General features: G+C 39.9%; 1 protein-coding gene across 1 annotated transcript in view; it reads right to left on the bottom strand.

Moving 5' to 3' along the window:
• XRN2 (5'-3' exoribonuclease 2) overlaps positions 1–24,031 on the bottom strand; it is a 90,235-nt gene that overhangs the window by 13,760 nt on the left and 52,444 nt on the right. Inside the window, exons 22-27 of the mRNA XM_056121522.1 lie at positions 22,343–22,440; positions 21,184–21,263; positions 20,829–20,885; positions 12,182–12,250; positions 11,955–12,086; positions 6,734–6,861 (exon numbers count right to left, since the gene is read on the bottom strand). Of these exons, the coding sequence (XP_055977497.1) occupies positions 6,734–6,861; positions 11,955–12,086; positions 12,182–12,250; positions 20,829–20,885; positions 21,184–21,263; positions 22,343–22,440 (564 nt within the window). The remainder of the gene's footprint in view (positions 1–6,733; positions 6,862–11,954; positions 12,087–12,181; positions 12,251–20,828; positions 20,886–21,183; positions 21,264–22,342; positions 22,441–24,031) is intronic.

The raw sequence follows: 24,031 nt of genomic DNA, 5'->3' as shown, positions 1-24,031 counted from the left end.
CAGTGCCTGAGAACAGATGACCGGTTAAAAGAAACTTTAGTATATCTACACAATGGAATACTATGCAGCTGTTAGAAAAGATGAAATTCTAAAATTCGCATATAAATATATGGACATGCAGAGTATCATGCTACGTGAAATGAGTCCTACAGACGTAGGATGATTGCACTCAGTTGTGTTGTGGAACATAAAGTAACATAATGGGAGAATAACAGCCAAGGATAGTAGAGACAAGGGCCAGGAGGATCGCCCCACAGCTTAGAAACTGGCCTCACATTCTGGAGGAAAGGCAGCTGAGATAGAGAAGGTACCACCAAATAAATAATTCTTGTAGGGTTCACTAGGGATGGGAGATGCGTGCTGAAAGTAGACTATGAACCAAACATGATGGCCACTCAGTAACTGTATTGTAAACCGTAACACCCAAAAGGAGAGAGAGTAAAAGGGAATGTGCCTGTCACAGAGGCAGGGGGAGAAGTGGGGGTCATGGGAGGGATAGTGGGTATATTGGTTGGTGGAGAATGGACACTGGTGGAGTGATGGGTATTCAATCACTGTATGACTGAAATGTAATCTCAAAAAGTTTGTACGTCAGAAAAAATTTTAAAATTAAAAAAAATAATAAAATAAAATAGAATGTAGCACTGAGCACTGTCCTCCCGTTGTTCATCGATTTAGCTCGAGCAGGCCCAGTAATGTCTCCATTGTGAGACTTCTTGTTCCTGTGTTTGGCATATCGCATATGTCACAGGGAGCTTGCCAGGCTTTGCCGTGCAGGCGAGATACTCTTGGTAGCTTGCCAGGCTCTCCGAGAGGGGTGGAGAAATAGACCCTGGGTCGACTGGGTCGGCTGCGTGCAAGGCAAACGCCCTTCCACTGTGCTATATTGCTCCAGCCCAAAATAAAATAGAATAGAAATAGAAAAATAATAAAACAGAATAGAATAAAATAGAATACCTTCTATTCTATTTTATTATTTATACAATCTATTATATTGTATTCATATATCAATACAAGAAAAATTTAAAATCATATGATCATATCGATAGATGTAGAGAAAGCCTGACAAGATCCTATACTCACTCACAATAAAACAAACAATTCAAAAGAATGGAAATTGAAGAATCTTTCCTCAATACAGTTCAAACCATCATCACAAGTGCTCAATAAACACCATACATAATGGTGAAAATGGAAAGCTACCTCTAAGATCAGGCACAAAACAAGATTGGTCACTCTCACCACTACTAATGACTCTAGTACTAGAAATTCTAGCCATAGCAATTAAGCAAGAAAAGGGATCTTAAAAAAAAAAAAGCGAGAGGGAGATCTTAAGGGCTTATAAACTGAAAAACAAGTCAAACTTGCTATTTGTGGATGACATGATATTGTATTTAGAAAAACTTAAAGACTCTACAAAAAAGCTCCTGGAAGCAATGGACTTATACAGTAAAGCATCAAGCAATAAATTTATGTGAAGAAATCTGTAGCTTTTTTTCAATCAACAATAAAAAGAAGAGAAATTGGGGAAAAAAAAACCAAAATGAAACATTCACAATTGTGCCTAAGAATATCAAATGCTTGGATGCAGTTTAAAAAAAGACATAAAGAACATTTCAAATAAATGGACAAAAATACTCTTGAAATTCATATGGAATAAATGAACATCAAGGAGATAGCTCAAAATGTGGCTAGAGCTCATGCCTCTCAAGTCCAAGGTCCTATGTCTAATCCTCCAAACCAGATGCCCTGCCCAAACACCACAGGATGTAGTCCTAGTGGACCCATAACCACTGGACTCAAGCAGCACTCCACTGCAAGGTGCTCAATAGCTGGGCTGAGATCACCAGAAGAGGCCCCCCCTGGGTCTCTGAGTCCTGCCAGGGAGGCTCTCCTCAATCAAATCTTAATAGAAATAATCTTTTAAAATCATCCAATTAGCAGGAACATAAAAGGACAATACCCAGGCCAGAGTGACAGTACAGCGGATAGGGTGTTTGCCGTGCATGCAGTCGACCCAGGTTGAGTTCTTGCCACCACAATGCTCCCCTGGCACTGCCAGGACTAAGCCTGAGCTCTGCTGGGCAAGCTCTCCCTGCACTGCCCCAGCCCAAAGGGACACACCGGTATTGGTGGTGACAGAGACATTAAAGATTCTCATCTGTTGTTAAGAGAAAATGGTATAAGTTATGTGGAGGTTAATATATGCTGCTAACCAAAAGTCTAGATGTGGAATACAGTTAAGAAAACTTATGCTTCTCCTCTCTGGAAAGAAAGATGGCGGCCGCATGGGAGCCTGGTGGAGAGCAGGTCTGAGCCGGGGGTGGGGGCGGGATGGATACCTCATGGGACGGGGGGCGCTCCGGCCCGTCCTTCACGCCCGACCGAGGTCACCAGTTGCCCCCCATGAGCGGCTCTCCGGCACGGCCACGGCCCCAGAAGCACAGAGACCAATCTCTTAATTATCTGACTCTCAGTAGAAATACTTGCAGGGTTAATAAATAAAATAGCAAAAATCCAAAACCGCGCGGCCGCTATTGCGGCTGTGCAACATCATTTAATTCTCGAACCCAGCTGTAGAAAGCAGATCATTTCACAATGCTTTTTCAGCATGGCTGAGTTTGGGGGGGGGGGGGTAAAGTCTAAATAATAATGGTGCAACTTTTATCAAAACAATGAAGCTAGTCAAAGTAGATAGAGTGTTAACCAGAATTCATCTACCCCACAGACATTGGGGGGGGATTATTGGGGTTCTGCGTGGTGAAAAATAAGTATTGGTAAAGGGAATTGTGATTGATATTTGCATGACTGAGACCTAAACTTGAAAGCTTTGTAAGTTTTCCCACAGCGATTCAATAAATAAATAAATTAATTAAAAAAAAAAAACTTACTAGAAAAAGTGTACATTTGTGCCAGGGAGAGAGATCAAATGGCTGGAGTACGTCTATTGCATTCCAAGAGGCCATGAGAGAGCTCCCCCCGCACTGAACACTACCAGGTGTGTTTCAACACACACCACACATTCATCATCATTTTTCCCTCTCCCTCCCCTTCCCCCTCTCTCCCGGTTTAAAATTTAAATAGTATGTTTAAATTAATCTATGAGGATCAAACAAAAATCTGAAATTATGAAGAGACTGATAATTATATGAAACAAGTATGACAGTCCATGTGATTATAGCACAAAGTTGCATAAATTAGATAAAACTAAAATTAAAATACCTAGGCTTCCATTTTTAAAAACTTAGAAAAATAACAATTTAATCCTTAAGAAATTAGGAAAGAGTAAAAAGCAGAAATTAAACTGAAATAAAAAAAAACCATACAACGTGGGGGAAAGTATCAACAAAAATGAAAATCAACGCCAGCTCAATATGAAAAAAAATGGAACATCCTATCAGTAATTAGACAGGCCTGAGAAACACCAATTCATTAGTTTTAGTTTTATGTAATTTTATGAGATTTAAACTAATTTTATTAATGTGTACTATACATGATTTTAGTAAATCTGAAATTTCAGAGTGGACAATTTCACAGCATCCCCTGAACCAGAGGAGAGAGCACAAGGGGTTAACACATGAAGGCTGAGGTTCCAAACCTGGCACCACATGATCCCCTATGTATCTCTGGGCGTACCCCACAGCCTCAGCACTGCACCAGATGCAACCCCACAGCACCACTCAGTGTGCCTCAAAAACAAAATTAAAAATAAGCTATATGTATAATTAAAATGTTTTTCATGAAGAAATATGAAGCCTAAAAGGCTTCACCACTAATTCATTTTAGGACTAAGATACTTAGACTAACTCTTACAGAAACCAAAAATGTAGAAAACTCTTTCTACCTTTTTTACTATACCCAGAACAATGCAATCTGTGAGTTTCTCTCTCATTAATGTAGCTGAAACCCCCAACATGTAACATGTTGATACATCAAAGGCAGTGTCATACAAACACTATACTCCCGTTGATCGTCGATTTGCTCGAGCGGGCCCAGAAACGTCTCCATTGGAGACTTTGTTGTTACTGTGTCTCGCATATCGAATAGGTCACGGGGAGCTTGCCAGGCTCTGCCGTGCGGGCGAGATACTCTCGGTAGCTTGCCGGGCTCTCCGAGAGGGGCGGAGGAATCGAACTCGGGTCGGCCATGTTGGCCGCTTGTAAGGCGAACGCCCTACCACTGTGCAAAAGAAAGAATTATTATTCTAGGAATGCCAGGATGGCTAAACAGTGGAAAATCAATCCCTGTAAAACACTTAACAGAAAAGGGGGACAAAACCCCACATTATTATCAACAGATGGAGGGAAAGCACTTTACAAAATTTTATGGATAAGAAAAACATGAAATAAAAAAGGAAATTTTTTCATTCAAACAAAGGTTATTTATAGGCAACAATAAAATCTACAGTTCTTGGGGCTGGAGCGATAGCACAGCGGGTAGGGCATTTGCTTTGCATGCGGGCCGACCCAGGTTTGAATCCCAGCATCCCACATGGTCCCCTGAGCACCGCCAGGAGTAGCTCGTGTTCCTGGAGCAAGCAGATGCCATTGGGCTACATTAGCACACTACAGGGACGAATGGAGATGTTACTGGCGCCCGCTCAAGCAAATCAACGAGCAACGGGATGACAAGTAATACAAGTGGTACAAGAAGTTCCAGCCAATGCTATTAAGCAAAAAGATTAAAAAGTCTTAAAACTTGGAAAGTGAATATAACTTTCATTATCTGTAGAAGACATGACTGTGTCTTGACATACAGAAAAGAATAATGAACTTTGAAATGAAATGAACTCATTAAGCTGTCTGGGTAGAAAATCAGTTTTTAAGATAAGTATTTTTGAGATTAAGCAACTGAGAAGCCCTACTTGGGGGCCTTGCACAGTGGTGCTGGCCCAGCATCACGTGGGGGACCTCTTGATGGTCATTATTTGTTAACCTTAGCCTAGAATATTCCAAATCCCATTATCTCCATTTAAATACTACTTTATTATTTTTTTTTTTTTTTGCTGATTGTGATTTCTATAAACTTTTCACTCCTCCAGCGCCACAGAGAGTCACCTGAGCTGAGGAGTGATCACTAACAAGCAGAGATAGGAGTAAACTCTGAGCATGTCTGTGTGTGGCCCACAGAACAGAACAGAACAGAACAGAAGCCATTCTGGGGAGGGACAGCTCAGATCAGAGGATAAAGGTCTCTGCTTTGTATGTGGCCAATCATGGTTCAATCCCTGGCACGACATATGGTCCCAAGTATCACCAAGAGTGACCCCTGAGTAGGGAGCTAGAGGGTCAGTGGTAAGCCCTGAGCATGGTTGGGTGGGACCCCAAAGCCAATACACACACACTTAGAAAAGTGTTTAAATATAAGACATAGATTTAACAAATGTTCTCAGCATCTTGCTGTCCAGTTGTGCATGCCACCTCCCCACCAGTCCCTATGCTGAAATTTCTGGTTGAACAGTAACCAAGACCACCAGGAAAGGAGAAACCGGGGTGGGGGGGGGGGTTCATTAAAAAAGTATTTGAGAGACTGGAAAAGTAATACAGTAGGTTAGGCATTTGCCTTGCATGTGGCTGACATAGGCTGAGCCCATTAGGTGTGATCTCTGAGCGTGAAGCCAAGATTCAGTGAGTGTTGCCAGGTGTGGCCCCCAACCCCCCCCCCAAAAAAGGTTGAAACTCGGCACATATTATACATTCTTAATAAAAGAGCATGCACGGAGTTGAAAGATAAAAATGGAGATGACTTTTAAATGGGTATATAAAAATCTACAACATCTAACATTCAACCATTTTTCTCCCCTTTTGCACTGAAGTCAAAGTGGCTCCATAATTTTTTATAGTTAACATTTCTGAGCCACTTCGGTCCACAAAACAAGTGATACGGTGTCTAGGAAAGATCATGTTTTTTTTTCCCTTTGACTTTTTGGGTCACACCTAATGATACACAGGGGTTACTCCTCGCTCTGCACTCAGGAGTCACTCCTGGTGGTGCTGGGGACTACATGGGATGCCAGGATCGAACCTGGGTGGGCTATGTGCAAGACAAACACCCAACCTGCTGTACTATCACTCTGGCTCAAAGAGTGATTTTCACGAAACCACAGTTTATAAGCCTATTTCAACTTAAATATCTTTTTTGTTATCTAACATGCAATTTGAATCAAGACAGCGGTATTGGAAGAGACAGAGACAGTACAGTGGGCAGGGCGCTTGCTCTGCATGTGGGCATCCAAAGGTCAAGCTCCACTCACGCCAGGAATGATCAGACCCAGAACACTGCAAAACCCCAAACAGAGAAGCACTATTGTCATCTTTAATTAAAGTGGGTGCAACTGCGTATCTACTGGACAACTGATTTAACTGCCTCAACACTTGTATGTATTTTCTTTGTGGTACTAGGGAATCAAACCTAGGTTCCCACACCACAAGGCATGAATACTATCACTGAGCGACATACCTGGTCCCTGTATTCGAGACTAAATAGAAATTCATTCCATGTATGTCTGTGTTTATTCAGAAGCAAATTTATAATAATAACAAATCCAATTTATTTTATAAATATACCCAGTAAAGATAAAAACACCTGAATGATCAGTTGCATACCATTTTAATTAAATAGTTTAATTCAACTGTACCTGCACTGATGAAATAATCCTTAAGCATGATAAGAAACCAATAATTATTGTGCAATTTAATTAAACAAATTAAATAAACAATCAGCGAAAACTTACTTGACATAAGTTTTGGAATCTGGGCTTGTCCTCTCAACAGCGGCCTGTATAAGTTTCCTTGGTAAGTGGCAGGCGGTGGTGCAGCATTGCTATACACGCCAGTTCCTGAGCCTCTTGGCATAACATGGCTATAAAGACATCCCCAATTAAAAAAAAAAATCATACAGCTAGAACCATCAAATTACAGTTGATACAAATTTAACAATGCTAATAGCTGTCTCTTTACAACTAGAAAGCTAATATAAATTCAAAAGATCTCTAATTAACAAAGTTCAAAACAATACCCTATGGTAACACTGACAGCGAAAGTTCATTTGCTATGCTTACTTTAGAAAAAAATATTTTTCTTTCTCTTGTATTATATTTTGTCTTCAACAACCCATGCTGTTATTATTATAACTATATACACTATGTAATTTGCTTTTTTCGTGTTGTGTTATACATTCTCTGAATCTTTTGTGTCACTGTAATATTATTATATTGTTGGCTCTAATTTCACTAAACCATTTCGCTCAATGAATATTAGTATTATGAAGAATGATGCAACAGAGGTATCTAAACATATAATTTTATGCAGTTCCTATTATTTTCTAGGGATAAGTTCTGAGAAATAGTAATTTGAGTCAAATTAAAATCATCTTCAAGGGACTGGAGCAATAGCACAGCGTGTAGGGGGTTTGCCCTGCATGCGGCCAACCTAGGTTTGATTCCCAGCATCCCATATGGTCCCCTGAGCACCGCCAGGGGTTAATTCCTGTGTGCAGAGCCAGGAGTAACCCCTGTGCATCGCTTTAAAAAAAAGAAAAAGAAAGAAAAAGCAAAAATAAATAAATAAACAAAATAATAATAAATAAGTAAAATCATCTTCAAGCTCAGAATTCTATTTAGAGGGGCTTCTAAGGTGGTTTCCAAAAGAGTAGAAATACTGCAATATGATAACTTAAGACTATTTTTAAATTTGCAGTTCTTTTACTATGAAAAATAAAAACTCTGGGGCTAGGGCTGTGGCTTAAATGGTGGAGAGCGTGTCTTGCTGGCACTGTTCGACATATTGAGCATTGATCCTGGTATGGCCACTATAACTATCCCTGACAACTGACAACAACGAATTGGGGGGGGGGGGGTGAGGGGTGGAGAAGAGGAGGGGAAGAGAGAGGGCAGAGAGAGAGAGAAGGGAGAGGGAGGAGAGGAGGAGAGGGAGAAAGAGACAGAGAGAAGGGACAGAGAGAACACGCAAAATATGACCAGGTTTGTGACCAAAATGTGACCACTATGTAAAAGGGGGAGAGGAAAAACTAATGACTATCCCTCCTGTGGTATGTTAGGGATATAATGGGCATTACTGCGCATTTAAAAAAAATATAAAATCATGTCTTTTGGGGTTAAAAAAAAAAGGGGCCCTGAAGTGATTTTTGCTATCTGAAATAAGGAAATGAAAGAATCACCAGATGGCTTTATTCATATATGGAATATAACTGAAACAGAAAAATTGACAATGAACCCAAAAGTAACTCCTAGACTCAAAAGGTAAGGTATAATAGTAGAAGGAACAGTAAGGGGTTTTAAATGGTGAGACGGTGCTGTCTTCCTGCCTTCTCCAGATGGAATCCCGGCAACCATGAGATTCTACAATCATGGCTCCAGTATGCGGGCACCAGGACTATTTGTCCGAACAGCACTGCCGAATAAGCTGGACATTTCCTGATACACAAAGTGAGCAATGTAAAGTAAATGAACTAGCGTCTGTCCCTGGAAGGCAGGCTTGAATGGTGGTGGGAAAATCTGAGCAAAACATTATGCCCAACCATAATGCATCTGGACTGTACACTTAACTACAGTGCTATGCCACCCTCGGAGGGGAAGGGTGTTTCTCCCTCTGCCTGTCCCCCCTTGTGGCAGCAGCATGGTGGCCTCCATCTTTTAGAGCCTAATGGAGAGCCAGGTATGAGACTGCATTAACAAGGCACGCAGGGCTTGTGGGATGTGGGGGTGGAACTGGACCTCCTCCCCGCCCTGACAAGGCCCTGGGTTGCCACCCACAAATGCCTCCTCCGGCTCCTGAACAACCATGATCCCAGAGGCACACAAACCAATCTCAGAACCCAGGGGCTTTTGGCAGTTTTCCCTCTAGGGGTATTACTAAAATATCAGAAATCCAAAATAGCCTGGCCACTATTGTGGCCACACGACATCATCACGGTCACGGTCCTCCCGTTGTTCATTGATTTGCTCGAGCGGGCCCAGTAATGTCTCCATTGTGAGACTTGTTGTTACTGTGTTTGGCATATCGAATACGTCACGGGTAGCTTGCCAGGCTCTGCCATGCGGGCGAGATATTCTCGTTAGCTTGCTGGGCTCTCTGAGAGGGGCGGAGGAATCGAACTCGGGTCGGCCATGTTGGCCACTTGTAAGGCAAATGCCCTAACGCTGTGCTATAGCTCCAGTCCACGACATAATATGCTGTTCATAATCAGCAATAGAAAACAAATTATCTAATGATGTCTTTGGCAGGTCTGAATGTTGGGGAAAATTCCAAGTAATAATGTTGGATCTTTTGTCTTAATATTGAATGTAATCTACGTAGAGAGAGAGTAAAGTGGAAATCTGCCACACAGGGGGTGGGGGGGGCAATGGGAGAGGGGGTATACTGGGGTTCTTGGTGGTGGAAAATGTGCACTGGTGAAGAGACGGGTGTTTGATCATTGTATGACCAACGACGGAGACAAACTGAAAGGCTTTGTGACTGTTCTCACGGTGATTCAATAAATAAAACTTAAAAAATAAATAAATATAGTATAGTCGAAGTAACATCTGCACTTGTTTGTTCATTGCAGCACTCTTTACAATAGACAGAATCTAGAAAAAACCTGAGTGTCCAAGAACAGATGACTGGTTAAAGAAACTTTGGTACATTTACACAATGGAGTACTATGTAGGGGTTAGGAAAGACGAAGTCATGAAATTTACATACAAGTGGTACTACATGGAAAGTATCATGTTAAGCGAAATGAGTCAGAAAAAGAGGGATAAACAGAAAGATTGCATTCATCTAGGGAACATAAAGTAACAAAATAGGAGACTAACACCCAAGAATGGCCGAGATTAGTACCAGGAATTTTGCTCCATGGCTTGGCGGCCAGCCACATATGCTAGGGGAAAAGTCAGCTCAGATAGAGAAGGGAGCACCAAATAAAGGGTGTTGGGAGGATCCTCCCAGGATGGGAGAAGCATGCTGAAAGTAGACTATAGACCAAACATGATTGCCACTCAATGCCTCTTTTGCAAACCACAACACCCAAAAGGAGAGAGAGAACAGAGGGGAATGCCCTGCCAGAGAGGCAGGGTGGGATAGGGGGAATGGGGGGTGGGAGGGATACTGGGATCCGTGGTGGTGGGAAATGGGCACTGGTGGAGGGATGGGTATTTGATCATTGCATAATTGAAACTCAAGCACAAAATTTGTAAGTCTACAACTGTACCTCATGGTGTCTCACAAATAAAAATTAAAAAATAAATAAACACATAAATGGTGTGATGGCAATGGAAGTTTGACAGTGAGTGCAGAGTCTTAATTGCACATTCAGTTGTAAGGCACAATGTACACAGAGGTGTGAAGCTCTGAGGGCCAGAAAAACAAGTAAACAGATGGAGCAGACCCTTTTTATACAGGCTCCATCCCAAGCACTGTGTGTCCCCCGCACCACTGTGACTGACCCCCAGGCCCTGAACACATGAGGCGAGAATTCCCCACCTTCAACCCCACTACAGCTCTAAAATTCTATGCTGCAGAACCCATGTGTATCAAAATAAGCCAATTTTTTAAAAAAATGATGAAAGAAGAAAAGGGCGGAGGAACAAACAAAACAAACAAACAAAAAAAAAACCAGAAAAAACTGAACTGGGAGGATCTGAATCCAGACATTTAGAATCTAAAGCCCATATTCTTAACTATTATGCAATACTATCCCTTATAAGATGATAACTGTGATCTACTGCTGATATGCAATCCTGAAAAAAATTTCTTTGGGGGAAGGGCCTGGGGAGAGGAGTATAGTCAGTGGTGCCTGCTTGGGGTAATGATGGGGATGGACCCAAGTTGGCCATATGTCCTACCCGCTGGACTGTCTCTTTGGCCCTCCCATTTTGAATCTTAAAGATATCCTATAAATTGGAGATACCTGCTTATGAGTTATCATTAATTACAATAACTCATTAATATTTTCTCTGATCTATTGCTATTTTTTTGTATGAACATTTCAGAAGTGGATTTTTTTACTGTCTCTATTTTTATCCCAGATTTACCTGCTACTGTTTCAAAGCTGCTTCTCTATGGTAGGAAAAGTAGAATCGAATAACTAATAGGTGCAAAGGACAAAACAAAAAAAAAAAACAAAAACTGACAGAAAAAACACAAATGACCAATGAACATGATTTAGCATCATGAAGAAATGCAAATCCAACCAATAATATTAAGCATAAAAGTCCTAAGAGATTGGTGACTTTGTGAACTGTTATGCTGGTTAGCAACTGAAACACTCTCCTGATATACATCAAACGGGTTAAGATTTCTAAGGGAGGAACCAGATAATTCAGCAGGTAATGTGCTTGCCTTGCATATGGCTGACCCAGGTTTGATCCCCGGCATCCCATATGGTTCCCCATGTACCACCAGGGGTAATTCCTGAGAGCAGACCCAGGAGTAATCCCTGAGAATCACTGGATGTGATCCAAAAACAAAACCAAAATATTTCTGAGAGCTGAGGCTAGAAAGATTGCACAGCGGATATGGTGCTTCCCTTCCATACCTCCAAACTAGACTCAACCCTCAGTACCTTGTATGGTCCTCTAAGCCCTCCAGGAGTGAGCCCTGAGCTCAGGGCAAGGAGTAGTCCTAAGGGAAACTGGGTATAGCCCAAAATCAAAATCAAACAAAAACAGAATTTCTGAGAAATTCTGAAAGAAGAAAGTATTGTTTTCTTTAACTATAAAGAAGTAAGTAAAACCTGAGGAGGAAATACTGGAATTCTCAAGCAACACATAAAACAGTATAATACCAATAAAACAAGTGCATTTTTTTTAAAATCTAAAGGAAAGCACAAACATATCAGATTCATTAAAATATCTTCAAAATAACTGTGCCTGACTGGTGTCTTACTCTCTGCAGCATCCATGCAATGGATACAGCAGTGAGAGAAACAGAGGATAGAGTCCCACCACTCACCCCAAGGTCCTAAATGCTGCCTGGTCCAGGTGCACAGGCCGCCGATCTCGATTAAAGCCCAGTTGGGGCTTCCACTGCCGTCCATTGCTGGATTTCTCCCAATCACCAGGTTTCAGAACTGGTGCTGGTTTTCTAACCATTTGAAAACACAATACACAGTTATACAGGTGAACATCATTCACACAAAACAATCTCAAATAAAGTGTATTTTCTAACTGCAATTTTACCTTGCTCCGGGAAGCATTACAGCTTTAAAAATGAAATCTTCAGCAAACTGTGGGTCTTTAAAATTAATACTAGAAGAGAAGAATACACACTTTAAGATTTTATTGTATTAGCTTGGCTTAACTACCATGTAAAATAACCATTTTTCATATTCAAGCAATAAATTCTTCTCTAAAAACAATGAAAAGTTCTGCTAAATTGCTGTAAAAATAACAAAAATTGTTTTAGAGGGCAGGATACACAGTACAGCAGAAAGGGTGCTTTGCCTTGTACATGCTGACCCAGGTTCAATCCCCGGCATTCCAAAAGGGCCCCTAAACACTGCCAGGAATGATTCCTGAGTGCAGAGCCAGAAGTAAACTCAGAGCACCATGAGGTGTGGCTCAAAAAGGAAAAAAAGAATAAAAAAGTCTTAAATCTTTTATTCTGTTCAGATACTCTTCTTCGAGCGTCTTAGGGAAGATTAGCAATAAAGAGGCAAACACCAACAAAAACATTCGCAAAATAAAAAACAAACCCTAATAATCTGTGGAACAAAACGCTTGCCCAATTTGAACCTGGTATCTTGTTCTGTTTCCCACAAGCTACACAAAGGTGAAGCAGCCACATGTGAGGCAGACTGGAGAAACCCTATAAAAGCCACCTTGAACAATGGAAGCTCGCACATGTGCTACGTGAGCCCATGTGCCTGTGCCTCCATGGCCAAGCACACACGGCACCCGCCCTTCCTCTTGAGACGTGAACTGGGGCTGTCTGTGTCCTGGGAGAAGCCACATTCTCTCTCGGACACGCTCCTCTCTCCCCCTCTCCTCCTTCCTAAAAGCCTCCAAATAAAATGTTTTACTTAAAAGCCCAGAATAAGTACGTAAGTTTTAAGCTACATCAAACAACTTTTGGGGTGTTTGTGGTGGTGTTAGTATGTATGGGCATGTGACCATTCCTAAAGCTAAGTGTACTGACTTCTGCATCAGTAATGTCTAGGACTGATCATGTGCCAGGTTTATAGTTATGGATGTCCTCTTCTTAGTAGTCTTATTGCTGAAAAGCTATAAATTCTAAATGTATAAATAACAGTGGATACTGAGAAGAACTTAAGGTCATTCCTAAATATCCTCAACTGAGATTCTTAAAAAGTTCATAATGACCTGGAAAAAATACATATAACTGACTAAACACTATTCATCAAAAGGTTATCAGTGAAATGTTCTCTGCAATCCTCTTATTGGTAAACTGTATGTTCTAAAATTCCTCCAATGACTACCAATTACATAGGCAGAATGATCTGGTTGCCATTTTACATGACTTTTTCTCTTCACATACTGCCACTTTAAGATATTTTTATTACAGAATTTAACATTATGTGTATTATGTGTGTGGTGGGGGTGGGTGGCGAGAAAATGAAATGGGTAAATATGTATGTGTAACTGGGGATCAAACACAGTACGGGAGGAAAGCATCTAACTACTGTTTCATTCCTGGATTTGGTTAGTCTGTTTTGATTTTAAAACTTCACACACCCAACAATGCTCAGCTTCTGGTTCAGTGCTCAGGGTGGAGGCAAGGTCCAGGCAAAGGAGGGATCACACAAGGGAACCTCCTGCATGCCTTCCAGCCCACTGAGCTAAGCCCTCTGATTAATTGTATGTATATTTTAAGTACACAAAATCCAGGTTCATTGATAATAAAAATGCCATGAGCTCAATAATCACTGAGCAACACTTCATTTATGCAATGTTTCTCTTACAACTTTGCCTTCTCTACCAACGGCCTTTACTTCAAATATCCTCTACTGATCAAGGCAGCAAAGGGCAGGGCAAAGGGTAACAGGCAATGTTGAAAGTTTAAGTGAGAAAACAGAAATTAAGTATTTGGGCTTCCTTTAGGGCTTTGCAGATACAACATAAAGAGAAAACAGACTTAAAAGGGAAAAAAAAGGCCTTTTGACAAGAGTTTCAAAGCAGATGCCTGTGTGTCAGTAGGACTTCCCAACAGGCTACCAAACAGACTCTAAGTGTCCACTACGCACAGGTATTAGGGTAGGAATGTGTATGAACACAGACCAGGCAAAAAACCTGTGTCCCCTTCAAAAAGAGAGATAGCAATGTTTATAACACAATTTATATGTTATTAAATATGAATGCTTAATCAGGTGGTGGGCCAGATAACAACAGAAACAAATGCCAAATCAAAAGCTTTGAATGCTTCCAATTTCCACAAGCATCTCTGAGTGTTGGCTAACCACACCAGGATATGGGGAAGGCAGAAAGGAATATTTACACTAGGACACAAGGAAAACATCTATGACCCTAGGAAACAGAATTTGTTGTAAGGCTTAAGAAAATTGTTAATGTGGGACAGAATGGGTTATAGAACAACAGAGGAAATAAACGGGACACAAACACAAAAATGGGTCTGGTTGGAGGCCAGTTCATTTGGAGCAACCTTTTGCCAGCGAAGACACAGGAGAGAAATCAGTCCTACAAAAATGTTACCTGGATGACTATGTTCTCGAGATATTAAGTGAATATATTCCCATTTAAGATTAACTAGTACCATTCTCAATAGAGAACACAAACTGATTGTTCACATGCAACAGAAGCTTTAAGTTCTTGAGGTTCGGTTCCTAGGTAGGTCAAAACTCTACTGAGGACCGAATTAGTGCGAAAAGGCCGATGATTAGAAGGAGCAATAAGAGGCTGGTCAAACTGGGTTACTGTTGTAAATGGCTTGCTCTGACCACAAAGTGAAGCCACCTCAAGTTTTAAGGGATTAGGGCTGGAGAGATTGTACAACAGGTAGGGCATTTGCTTTGTACATGACCAGCCCAGGTCTGATCTCTGAGTGCAGAGCCAGAAGCAAGTCCTAGGCACCCAGAGTATGGCCGAAAAAACAACAAAAAAAAATGTTGACAGGAATTATAACTGATCAAAGATGCAACTAGAATGAACCTGCTAGCAGAAGACTATAGGAGAGCAGAGGAAAAGAACAGATGCAAAGTAATTACAGTCTAGGAAAAACCATCAACGTATGTTTGAGGTAGGAATGTTGAACAAGTAAAAGTGTTAGAAATCGGGAATGAAAATCACATTCTGGTAAAAGCTCAAGAAGCCCTGCAAGTCATACAAAGAAAGAGCTGGAACTTAAAAAAATGAAGCAAAAAACCAAGGTGCCAAGCTCCCAAGAACTCCACTATTCGGGTGGAGCCTCATCCAGAAATCAATCTGTTGAAAAATTCAGGTATGTGGATTTTGTGACTGAAATCTCCAGGCTTCCAAGCAGTCGGGAATGGGCCACCTCCCCCCGATCTCCCTGTACTGGAAGTCCTGGGACACAAGTACACATACATGTACATACACACACACGCACACACATCTCCCCCATCTCCCTGTATTTCCAGAAGTCCTGGTATACATACATACATACATACACACACACACACAGCCACCCAGTTAAAAATTTAACTCCAGCTGTATCACCCCAGTAAAAATTTTGGACTTCCTGGAGTGTGGGGCTACATTCGAGGCCTTGTGACACCTCAAACTCTACAACACTGATAAACCAAAAGTAGCACACAAGATTGAATAGGATGTAATATAGAAGGCATCCAATCTTAATTAACAAAACACAGTAGGCTTAACCGCTAACAATATCTTAGTAATCTTTTATACAAAGGCTTAGCAGCTCCATGGTAAGATATACATCCTCGCTTTCTTCTGAGGAAAACATTTTTTGATCACTCTTTTAGCAAATTATAATAAGAAATATAAAATAAATTACCAAGGGCCTGCTATCTGGACAGGTTTAAGGGGTGGTTGGGAAAATTGGGGACAATGGTGGTGAGAAGATGCAATGGTGGTGAGATTTGTGTTGGTATATTAAACATCTTTAACAAATCATCAAACAACTTTGTCAACCACAGCGTTTATATAAGGTGGAGAGGGAAAAATTATTTTTTTTTTAAAAAATAAAGCAAGAAAAAAATAGTCTCAGGGTCATGGAGATGATTTCTCCTGGAAGACATGGTACTGTTACAAAAGACCATTCAGGAAAATATATCCCTTTACTTAACAAGTGTGTGCTCAATAAAATTGTTTTTAAAAACTCCATTATTCATGCTGATGTTCTGAAGGAAAAAAAGATTTCAAGCTAATAGAAAAATAGTCTCCAAGATTCCCCTACATCCCCCCAGGACTATAATTAACAGAGTGGTCTATATATTTAGCAAGGTCCAACTACTAGAAGACAGAAAAGAAGTATCTAAAAATAAGTTTGAGGGCCCTACTGAAGGGACAAAGGACACTATGATTTCAAAAATTTAACATATCCTTTTCCCTTGAAACTTTGAGAATTTGAAGACTTACCTACTCTCGCCTAAAACTGGTTGGTTATCACTGGCTGAGAACTTTTAATATTTCAGTTTGCTCCCCAAGTAAGACTAACAACTATTGCTTTTTACTAAAAACAAAAGCAAAATCTCAGTTCAACTGCACTTTTTCTATGTGGTAACATCACTCGAAACCTGAGCACATGTCTTAAAAGTGAAACCAGAGGCCAGGAAGATACCTATTAGGCAAAGATCAAACGGGATCACTTTTTATTCAGACCCATCCTAAATTTCTTCCGTTGTCCCTGGGCTTATTTGACTCAAATAATTTTTAAAGGTAGAACACCAAAATAAAGAAAATATTATAATAAAATATAACAATAATAAAGGAGCAAAAAGATAAAAGATCATTCTAACAAATCCCACAAACAGAAACAAAAGGAACTGCAAAGCTAATCAGGGGAAGAGAGAAAAGTAACAGTGAGATAGAAGCACCGTTAGAAAAGAGGTAAATTAAGAAAAGAGCCAGCTGGGTAGGGCATTTGCCTTACACATGGCCGACCCAGGTTCAATCCCCGGCATCTCATATGGTCCCCCAAGCACCGCCAGGAGTAATTCCTGAGTGCAAAGCCAGGAATAACCCCTGAGCATTGCTGGGTGTGACCCAAAAAGCAAAAAACAGAGAAAAGAGCCAGCCTATGGACTAAATAAGTTGTCCAGGGGCCAGAGAAGCAGTGCAATGGGTCAGACACTTGTTTTGCACATGATGATTATGGTTCAATCCCACAAATGGGTTAATCCAACAAATTCCCCCAGCCCATAAGGAGAAAGGGGAGAAGGGAGGGGAAGAAGGGAGATGAGAGGGAAGCGGGAGAGGAGGGAAGGGGAACAAGTGAGGAGAGGAGAGACCAAGGGCTGAAGAGAGAATATGGTGCTTGTCTTACATAAGGTGAACCCCAGTTCAATCCCCAGAACCACATATGGCCTCCTGAGCACCACCAGGAGCAATCCCTAAGCAGAGTCAGAAACAGCCCTGAGCACTGCCAGGTGTGATCCAACCACCTGTCCCTGCACACAAAAAAATTTAAGATGAAGGTACATATGATAGTGGGGTGTGTAGGTGAACCACAAAGAGTGTATTTGTATCACAAAGTGGGTGGGGAGGGGAGCACCAGGAATTGAAACCAGGGTGCCATACATACAAAGTTAGGCTCTCCTACTGAGATAGGATACAGCTCTATCCCATCAAACACTACTACTAAGAAGAAAATACTATTACAAAGTCTCAATAGAATTCTGAATGCAATTCACTTCAAGATTTATCTTTAGAATTGCTATTTTAAGTACGATTATTTGAGAGTGTCAGCATATTTCACAAAGAAAACAACTCCAAAAAACAATGTTTCATTTTTAACTTTATCTTCCCCATAATTAACACTGTGAGCATACCAATGCAAACTGATATATTTGCACAATTTATATACCTGACATTTTAAATATACTTTAAAAAGTTTATAAAACTTTAAGTGCCTTTGACAATCGATCTGAAGAGAATAACCAGTCACATATCATGTGAAGCAGTAAATTAAAAACCTGCAATTTTCAACCATCAAGTCTATTATTAATATTTTATACATTCTTCTTCCTTCAAGTTTCTAACTTCCAGTTACCTGTTTGCAACTATAAGCCTCTTGAACACTGCAGTAATAGTTACATTGAAAAAAAAAATCTATGCAATCGGGGGGGCTGGAGTGATGGCACAGCGGGTGGGGCGTCTGCCTTGCATGCGGCTGACTCGAGTTCAATTCCCAGCATACCACAATGTCCCCTGAGCACTGCCAGGAGTGACCCCTGTACATTGCCGGGTGTGACCCAAAAAGGCCCCCAAAAAAAAAATCTATGCAAACATTCACCTTTTGGGGATTATCTTTGTTTGGTGCTATACCCAACGGTACTAAGGATTACTCTTGGCTCCATACTCAAAATCACTCCCGGTGGGCTAGGGAACCACATGGGGTGCTGGAGATCAAACCTAGGTCAGCCAATTTGTTTTTATTGTATTAGTCCAACAACAAATATTCCCATTTTAAGAATTCTCCTTAAAGAAATGAAACTTTCGAGGGGCACCTAACAGGCGTTAGGGCATCTGTCTTGCACATGACAACCCCGGTTCCACCATCATCTGTGATCCTTGAGCACAGAGCCAAGACTGACCCACTGACAGTGCTTGGTTGTGCTCCAACCCACCCCACAAGGCCCTCAAAAGAAATTGAACATTCTATCCCTTGCACAATTCCCAACAAGGTGAACATTGAGAGTTTAAGAAACATTCTTCAAAACAAATAAATTTGGGCTTTGAGAATACTGGCATGCAGTAGATCCAACACTATGAAAATCAAGCTTTCATCTGGAGGTAAAACGATGACATTCGAGTACATTACATGGTAGATGAAAAAGCAGGATGAGGAAGATTAAGGGAGAGGTAGCTCAGTTCTATTCAAAGTTAGGGGTTAAACATACAGAATTATTTACAGAACCACAAGTAGAAAAACAAAAAAACAATCACCTAGCCACAGCTAGGTACTCTCAAAGGTTCCTAGAAATATTTAAAACATTTTAACAACCTCTATTATCTGCTTTCTCAACATTACAGACAAGCCCTAACATAATGCAGAGTCCAACTAAACTCATCTTGAGGTAACAACTTCTCAAATAAGGAATTTAGTTCAAACACTATGAGACAATTCAGTAAGAGAAGGTGAGAAAATGCCAGGAGCAAAAATTAAGAAACAATGGCTCTAAAGTTGCACTTTCAAGTTTCTATTTAAGAAATATATATAACAATGGGATATACAAGCCCAGAAAAAACAATCAGAAAAACCCCAGATACACAAACTGTAGATATAAGACATTAACTTTGGTCTTTAGGAAATTAACCTAATAGAATTAATTTTATTACAAAGCTATTTTCAACATGGATCTAGATATGCAACTCAATCTAGGATTGCATATATATATATATATATATATATATATATATATATATACAAAGATTTTATAAACACAGTGAATACCAACCACCAAGGCCCCTATGGACTTAGAGCTAATCAACCAACCAACAAAATCATACAAACAAAAAGTCCAGGACTTATTTTCTTAACTCTCCCTTTGGGAAAGTCTCTATTGTAATTAGAAAGTTAAGTAGTATTAACTAATTCCAGCGGTCTGGACAGGAAGACCCTTGAAAACACACAGAAAAATTAAGGAGCACAAGCAAACATGTGGCAGCCAAAGAGAACTGGTGGGATTAGCTGGCTTGAAGCACCACTGCAAGTCAGACCGGGGAGTTAATGCGCAGGACCCACACCAGAGCTGTGATGCGCGGGCGGAGAAGCACGGCTTACAATGCTGAGCTCCAAGACAAAGAAAAGAGTCAGGACAAATTACGTGCAAAAATTTTAAAAAAGCATTTAACTAAAAAGATTTCCCAAATCTACAAATTTTCTTTAAAGAAAACTCTCTCTAGTACAGCAGTTGCTCTCTAAATTCACCAACGACAGGAAAATAAACATGCTTGTAACTTCATAATGAGATACCCAAGCAAGGTCTAAAATATTTCCTGAATTAAAAATGATGAATGGGAAAGGATTTAATAATGACCCTCCCAAAGCATTACCAGAATATGCCCTTAGACTTGCCTGAAATTGAAGGTAAACAAGAATAGCAATTTTATAATCATATACATGAGTAGTGTTGGCTTTTATTTTAAACAATCAGTTTGTACTTTTACTCTTCATAAAATACTGTCATCTTTGAAGAAATAAAGTACAAATACACTTCTTTCAGTAAAGAAATAAACCTTTTAATTTTATAATTGCATAATATCCATGAATTTTACCGCATCTTAGAATCAATTTCTAATCTCACCTCACCTACCTAACAATAACAAAAGTACATGGTAGTTTTGTTCTAATCCCACAGGGTCAAAATTAAAGTGTTATAATACAATGAAGCTATTTGGTCCAACGGGGTGTCTATTTGCTCGTTTCTAACAAACTCCCAGAGACGACTACTTTCTACCTCCCACTTTCTTAATCCAGGAAGAATTAGAGGTTGTCAGGGAAACCAAAAAGCAGAAAAGCAAACGTGTTAAATCAGTGCCCTTACCAATACACATAATCTAAAGTCAAGAAGCTCTGCAACACCGGGATTCTAATATCTCAGAAAAAGGCACAATTTCCTTGTGAATCAAAGGTCTACTTAGTTTTATCTGTAAAGTTCAAAGCAGTGTGCTGGGGCTCTGCCATGAATTCTAGGAAACATACCTGATTGCAGAGTTCTGGGTCAGGTCCCTTAACATGGGGACAGGAGAACATACAGTTCTAAAGAGACATAACAAAGAAAGAACCATGTGTTTGTAAACTGTAATCTTTAAGTGGGAGTAAACACTATGTTTGGTAGGCTTTAATAAAAAGAAATCATTTAAATACCAACAGAATATAACAATTATTTGTAACTTTAAAAAATAATAAAATAAAAAATGTGAATCTTTACACATCAGCATGGGTGTGGAAAGGTGTTGTTTACTCACAATTAATAGAAAATAAAATACTTAAGTAACATAGGAAAAAATGTTAAACTCCTCCCAGCTTCCCCAATTATATACAAGTGAATGCTTACTGATCAGGAAGAACAGCTACTTCATCCAAAGAAAACTTTCCTTGAATCCCATGACATAATTCAGGTGGGACATCGACTGGCTGTGGAAAAATGTATTCCTGATTATATTTCCAAAGGAACAGAAAGCAAGAGGTCAAATAGGTATTTGTGTTCCAGCATTATTCTTAACCGCAAAGAGATGTAAACAAACCACGTTCCTACCCAAAAATGGATAAATGAAATGTAATAGAGAATTATTCAGCATGAAAGAAATGAAATTCTGATACATGCTAAATATGGTGAACCTTTAAATCATAAATATTAAGTGAAATAAATCAGACCCAGAGATTTACACTGCAAAGCTCATTTATGTTAGGTATCAAGATTAGGGAAATTTAGATAGGAAACAAGAAAGGTTACAGAAGGAAGGAGGAAAAAGAAAATGGAAAACGTGTATAATGCAATGGTTTTTTCCTTTAACTTTTTACACTGTGGATCAGTGAAACGAAGGAACATTTTATGGATCACTGAGGCACAAATCAAATGCACTGTTTTCAAGAGTATTTTGTGTATTAGTATCTTTCTTTGATTGGAGGACTATGATTTCTAATACTGTCACTGTCAGAGTTTCATGATGCAATGTTCTACGACCACAGCCTCCCCAGAGTGTCTGCTCCCTTCCACCCAGCTCAGAGACCCCGCCAAGCACTCCCAGCCTCTTGCCCTTGGGGAACCCAGGTCTGCAGACAACTCTGCAGATTCTCCTGCCTTTGGTCATTGTTACTCCCTATTGTATTTCTTTATATCCCACATTTGATAGCGGCAGTCTGCATCAGTCGCTCCAGACTTACTAATTAGCATGATCCCTCTCGCACCATCCACATGGATAGTTTTAATATCTAATATAAAATAAAAATCATGTAAAGTGGCAGTAATTGATTTGCCAATGATCAGTGAATGGTGGTCAAAAACCTCCAGATCAGTGGTTAGTTTCTATATGAGAAGTTCAAATTTTAAAAAATGGGAAGTGGTGATGGTTGTACAACAATGAATGTAGGCCAATGCACTTTGAATCATGTCAGTGTATCAATTTAAAGTGGGTAATTGTGTTTAAATTTTAGCAAAAATAGAAAATTAGCTTCCTTAGTAGTTGTATTATTGAAAAGTGACCGGATCCTACCTCTGTAGAACCTGTTTGGTATAACTCTCGAATAAAATCATGGAGTTGGTGATGCTTCCCCACGAATAAGACGTCACCTCCAAGACTGTTTCTTCTAGCTGGGGGACAAGTAAGTGAACAAGAACAATGTTCAAATAATTATACCTGAAAGAACAACTTATGGTAATATAAAAAGCATCTAAATTTTAAAACTTCATTACAAAGTTTACAAAAAATAATTTTAAAGCAAAAGTCCTAAACATGTGACACTTTTTTGCAGAAGGAAAAGAAGCTACCAGCCATAGCGGTTCAAGCATCAATCACTCTCAGAATGATTACAGAAGACACCTACACATAATATTGTAAGAGACATTTTCTTATTTATATAGGAATTAATTTCTGGGTCTTTTTGTTGAAGGGTGATCAACTGGCAATGCTCAGGCTGACTCGTGCAAGCTAAGTACCCTACCCACTTTACTATCACTCTGGCCTAGAAATTAATTTCTTGACAAAACATTCATTCCCTGAGAAAACACAAACTATATCATGAAAAAGGCTAAGAAAGAGTATTTTGTAGATTATGCTGGATTTAAATATCCCAAGAGAGACTGGCTTTGCAATTTCGCAGTAATTCTGTCGGTATTAATGACAAAATAATACATTTTGTGCAAAATATTTTTTATTAGCACTCTTAGGGGTAATGCCTTTATTTCCATCTAACTTTTCAAGCAAAGTTACCATCTGGGGAGGGATGAAGGAAGATCAATACTACTACTATCCCAACATGAAAAATTACTTTTGTGTGCTTATGAGGTTAAAGGCCAAGAGATTCTTTTTTTAAAAAAAATGTTATTGTATCACCGTGAGAAAGTAGTAAGCTTTCATGTTTGGGTTACAATCACACAATGATCAAACACCCATCCCTCCACCAGTACACATTCCCCACCACCAATGTCCCCAGTATACCACACCCCCCCCTTCCCACCTTCCCTCTGCCTCCATGGCAAACAATATTCCCCATACTCTCTCTTTACTTTTGGGCATTATGGTTTGTAATACAGATTCTGAGAGGTGATCATGTTTGGTCCATTATCTACTTTCGGCACACATCTCCCATTCCGACTGATCACTCCAGCAATCATTTTCTTACTGATCCCTTCTCTATTCCAGCTGCCTTCTCTTCTTTGCTCATGAGGCAGGCTTCCTCCAGCTATGGAGCAATCTACCTGTATCTACTATTCTTAGGTGTCAGCCTCATGTTATGTTGTTTTATACTCCACAAATTAGTGCAGTCCTTCTATGTCTGTCCCTCTCTTTCTGACTCATTTCACTTAGCATGATACTTCCATGTCTATCCATTTATAAGCAAAGTTCATGACTTCATCTTTCCTGACAGCTGCATAGTATCCCATTGTGTAGAAGTACCATAGTTTCTTTAACCAGTCATCTGTTCTAGGGCACTTGGGTTGTTTCCAGATTTTGGCTATTGTGAACAGTGCTGCAGGGAATATGTAGGTACAGATGTCACTTCTGCTGTGCTTTTTTTGCATTCTTGGGATATATCCCCAGAAGTGGTATTGCGGGGTCATATGGAAGCTCAATTTCTAGTTAGGTCAAAAGATATTTTTAAAGTTGCTTTTTTGTTGACTTACACCTCTTTTGTGGGAAATTTGACAATGCTATAAACATCAAATAAAGACCAAGACCAAA

The sequence above is a fragment of the Sorex fumeus genome, unplaced genomic scaffold, assembly GCF_029834395.1.
Source record: "Sorex fumeus unplaced genomic scaffold, SorFum_2.1 ptg000044l, whole genome shotgun sequence".
NCBI classification, from domain to species: Eukaryota; Metazoa; Chordata; class Mammalia; order Eulipotyphla; family Soricidae; genus Sorex; species Sorex fumeus.
This window is presented reverse-complemented; position numbering and strand designations above follow the sequence as displayed.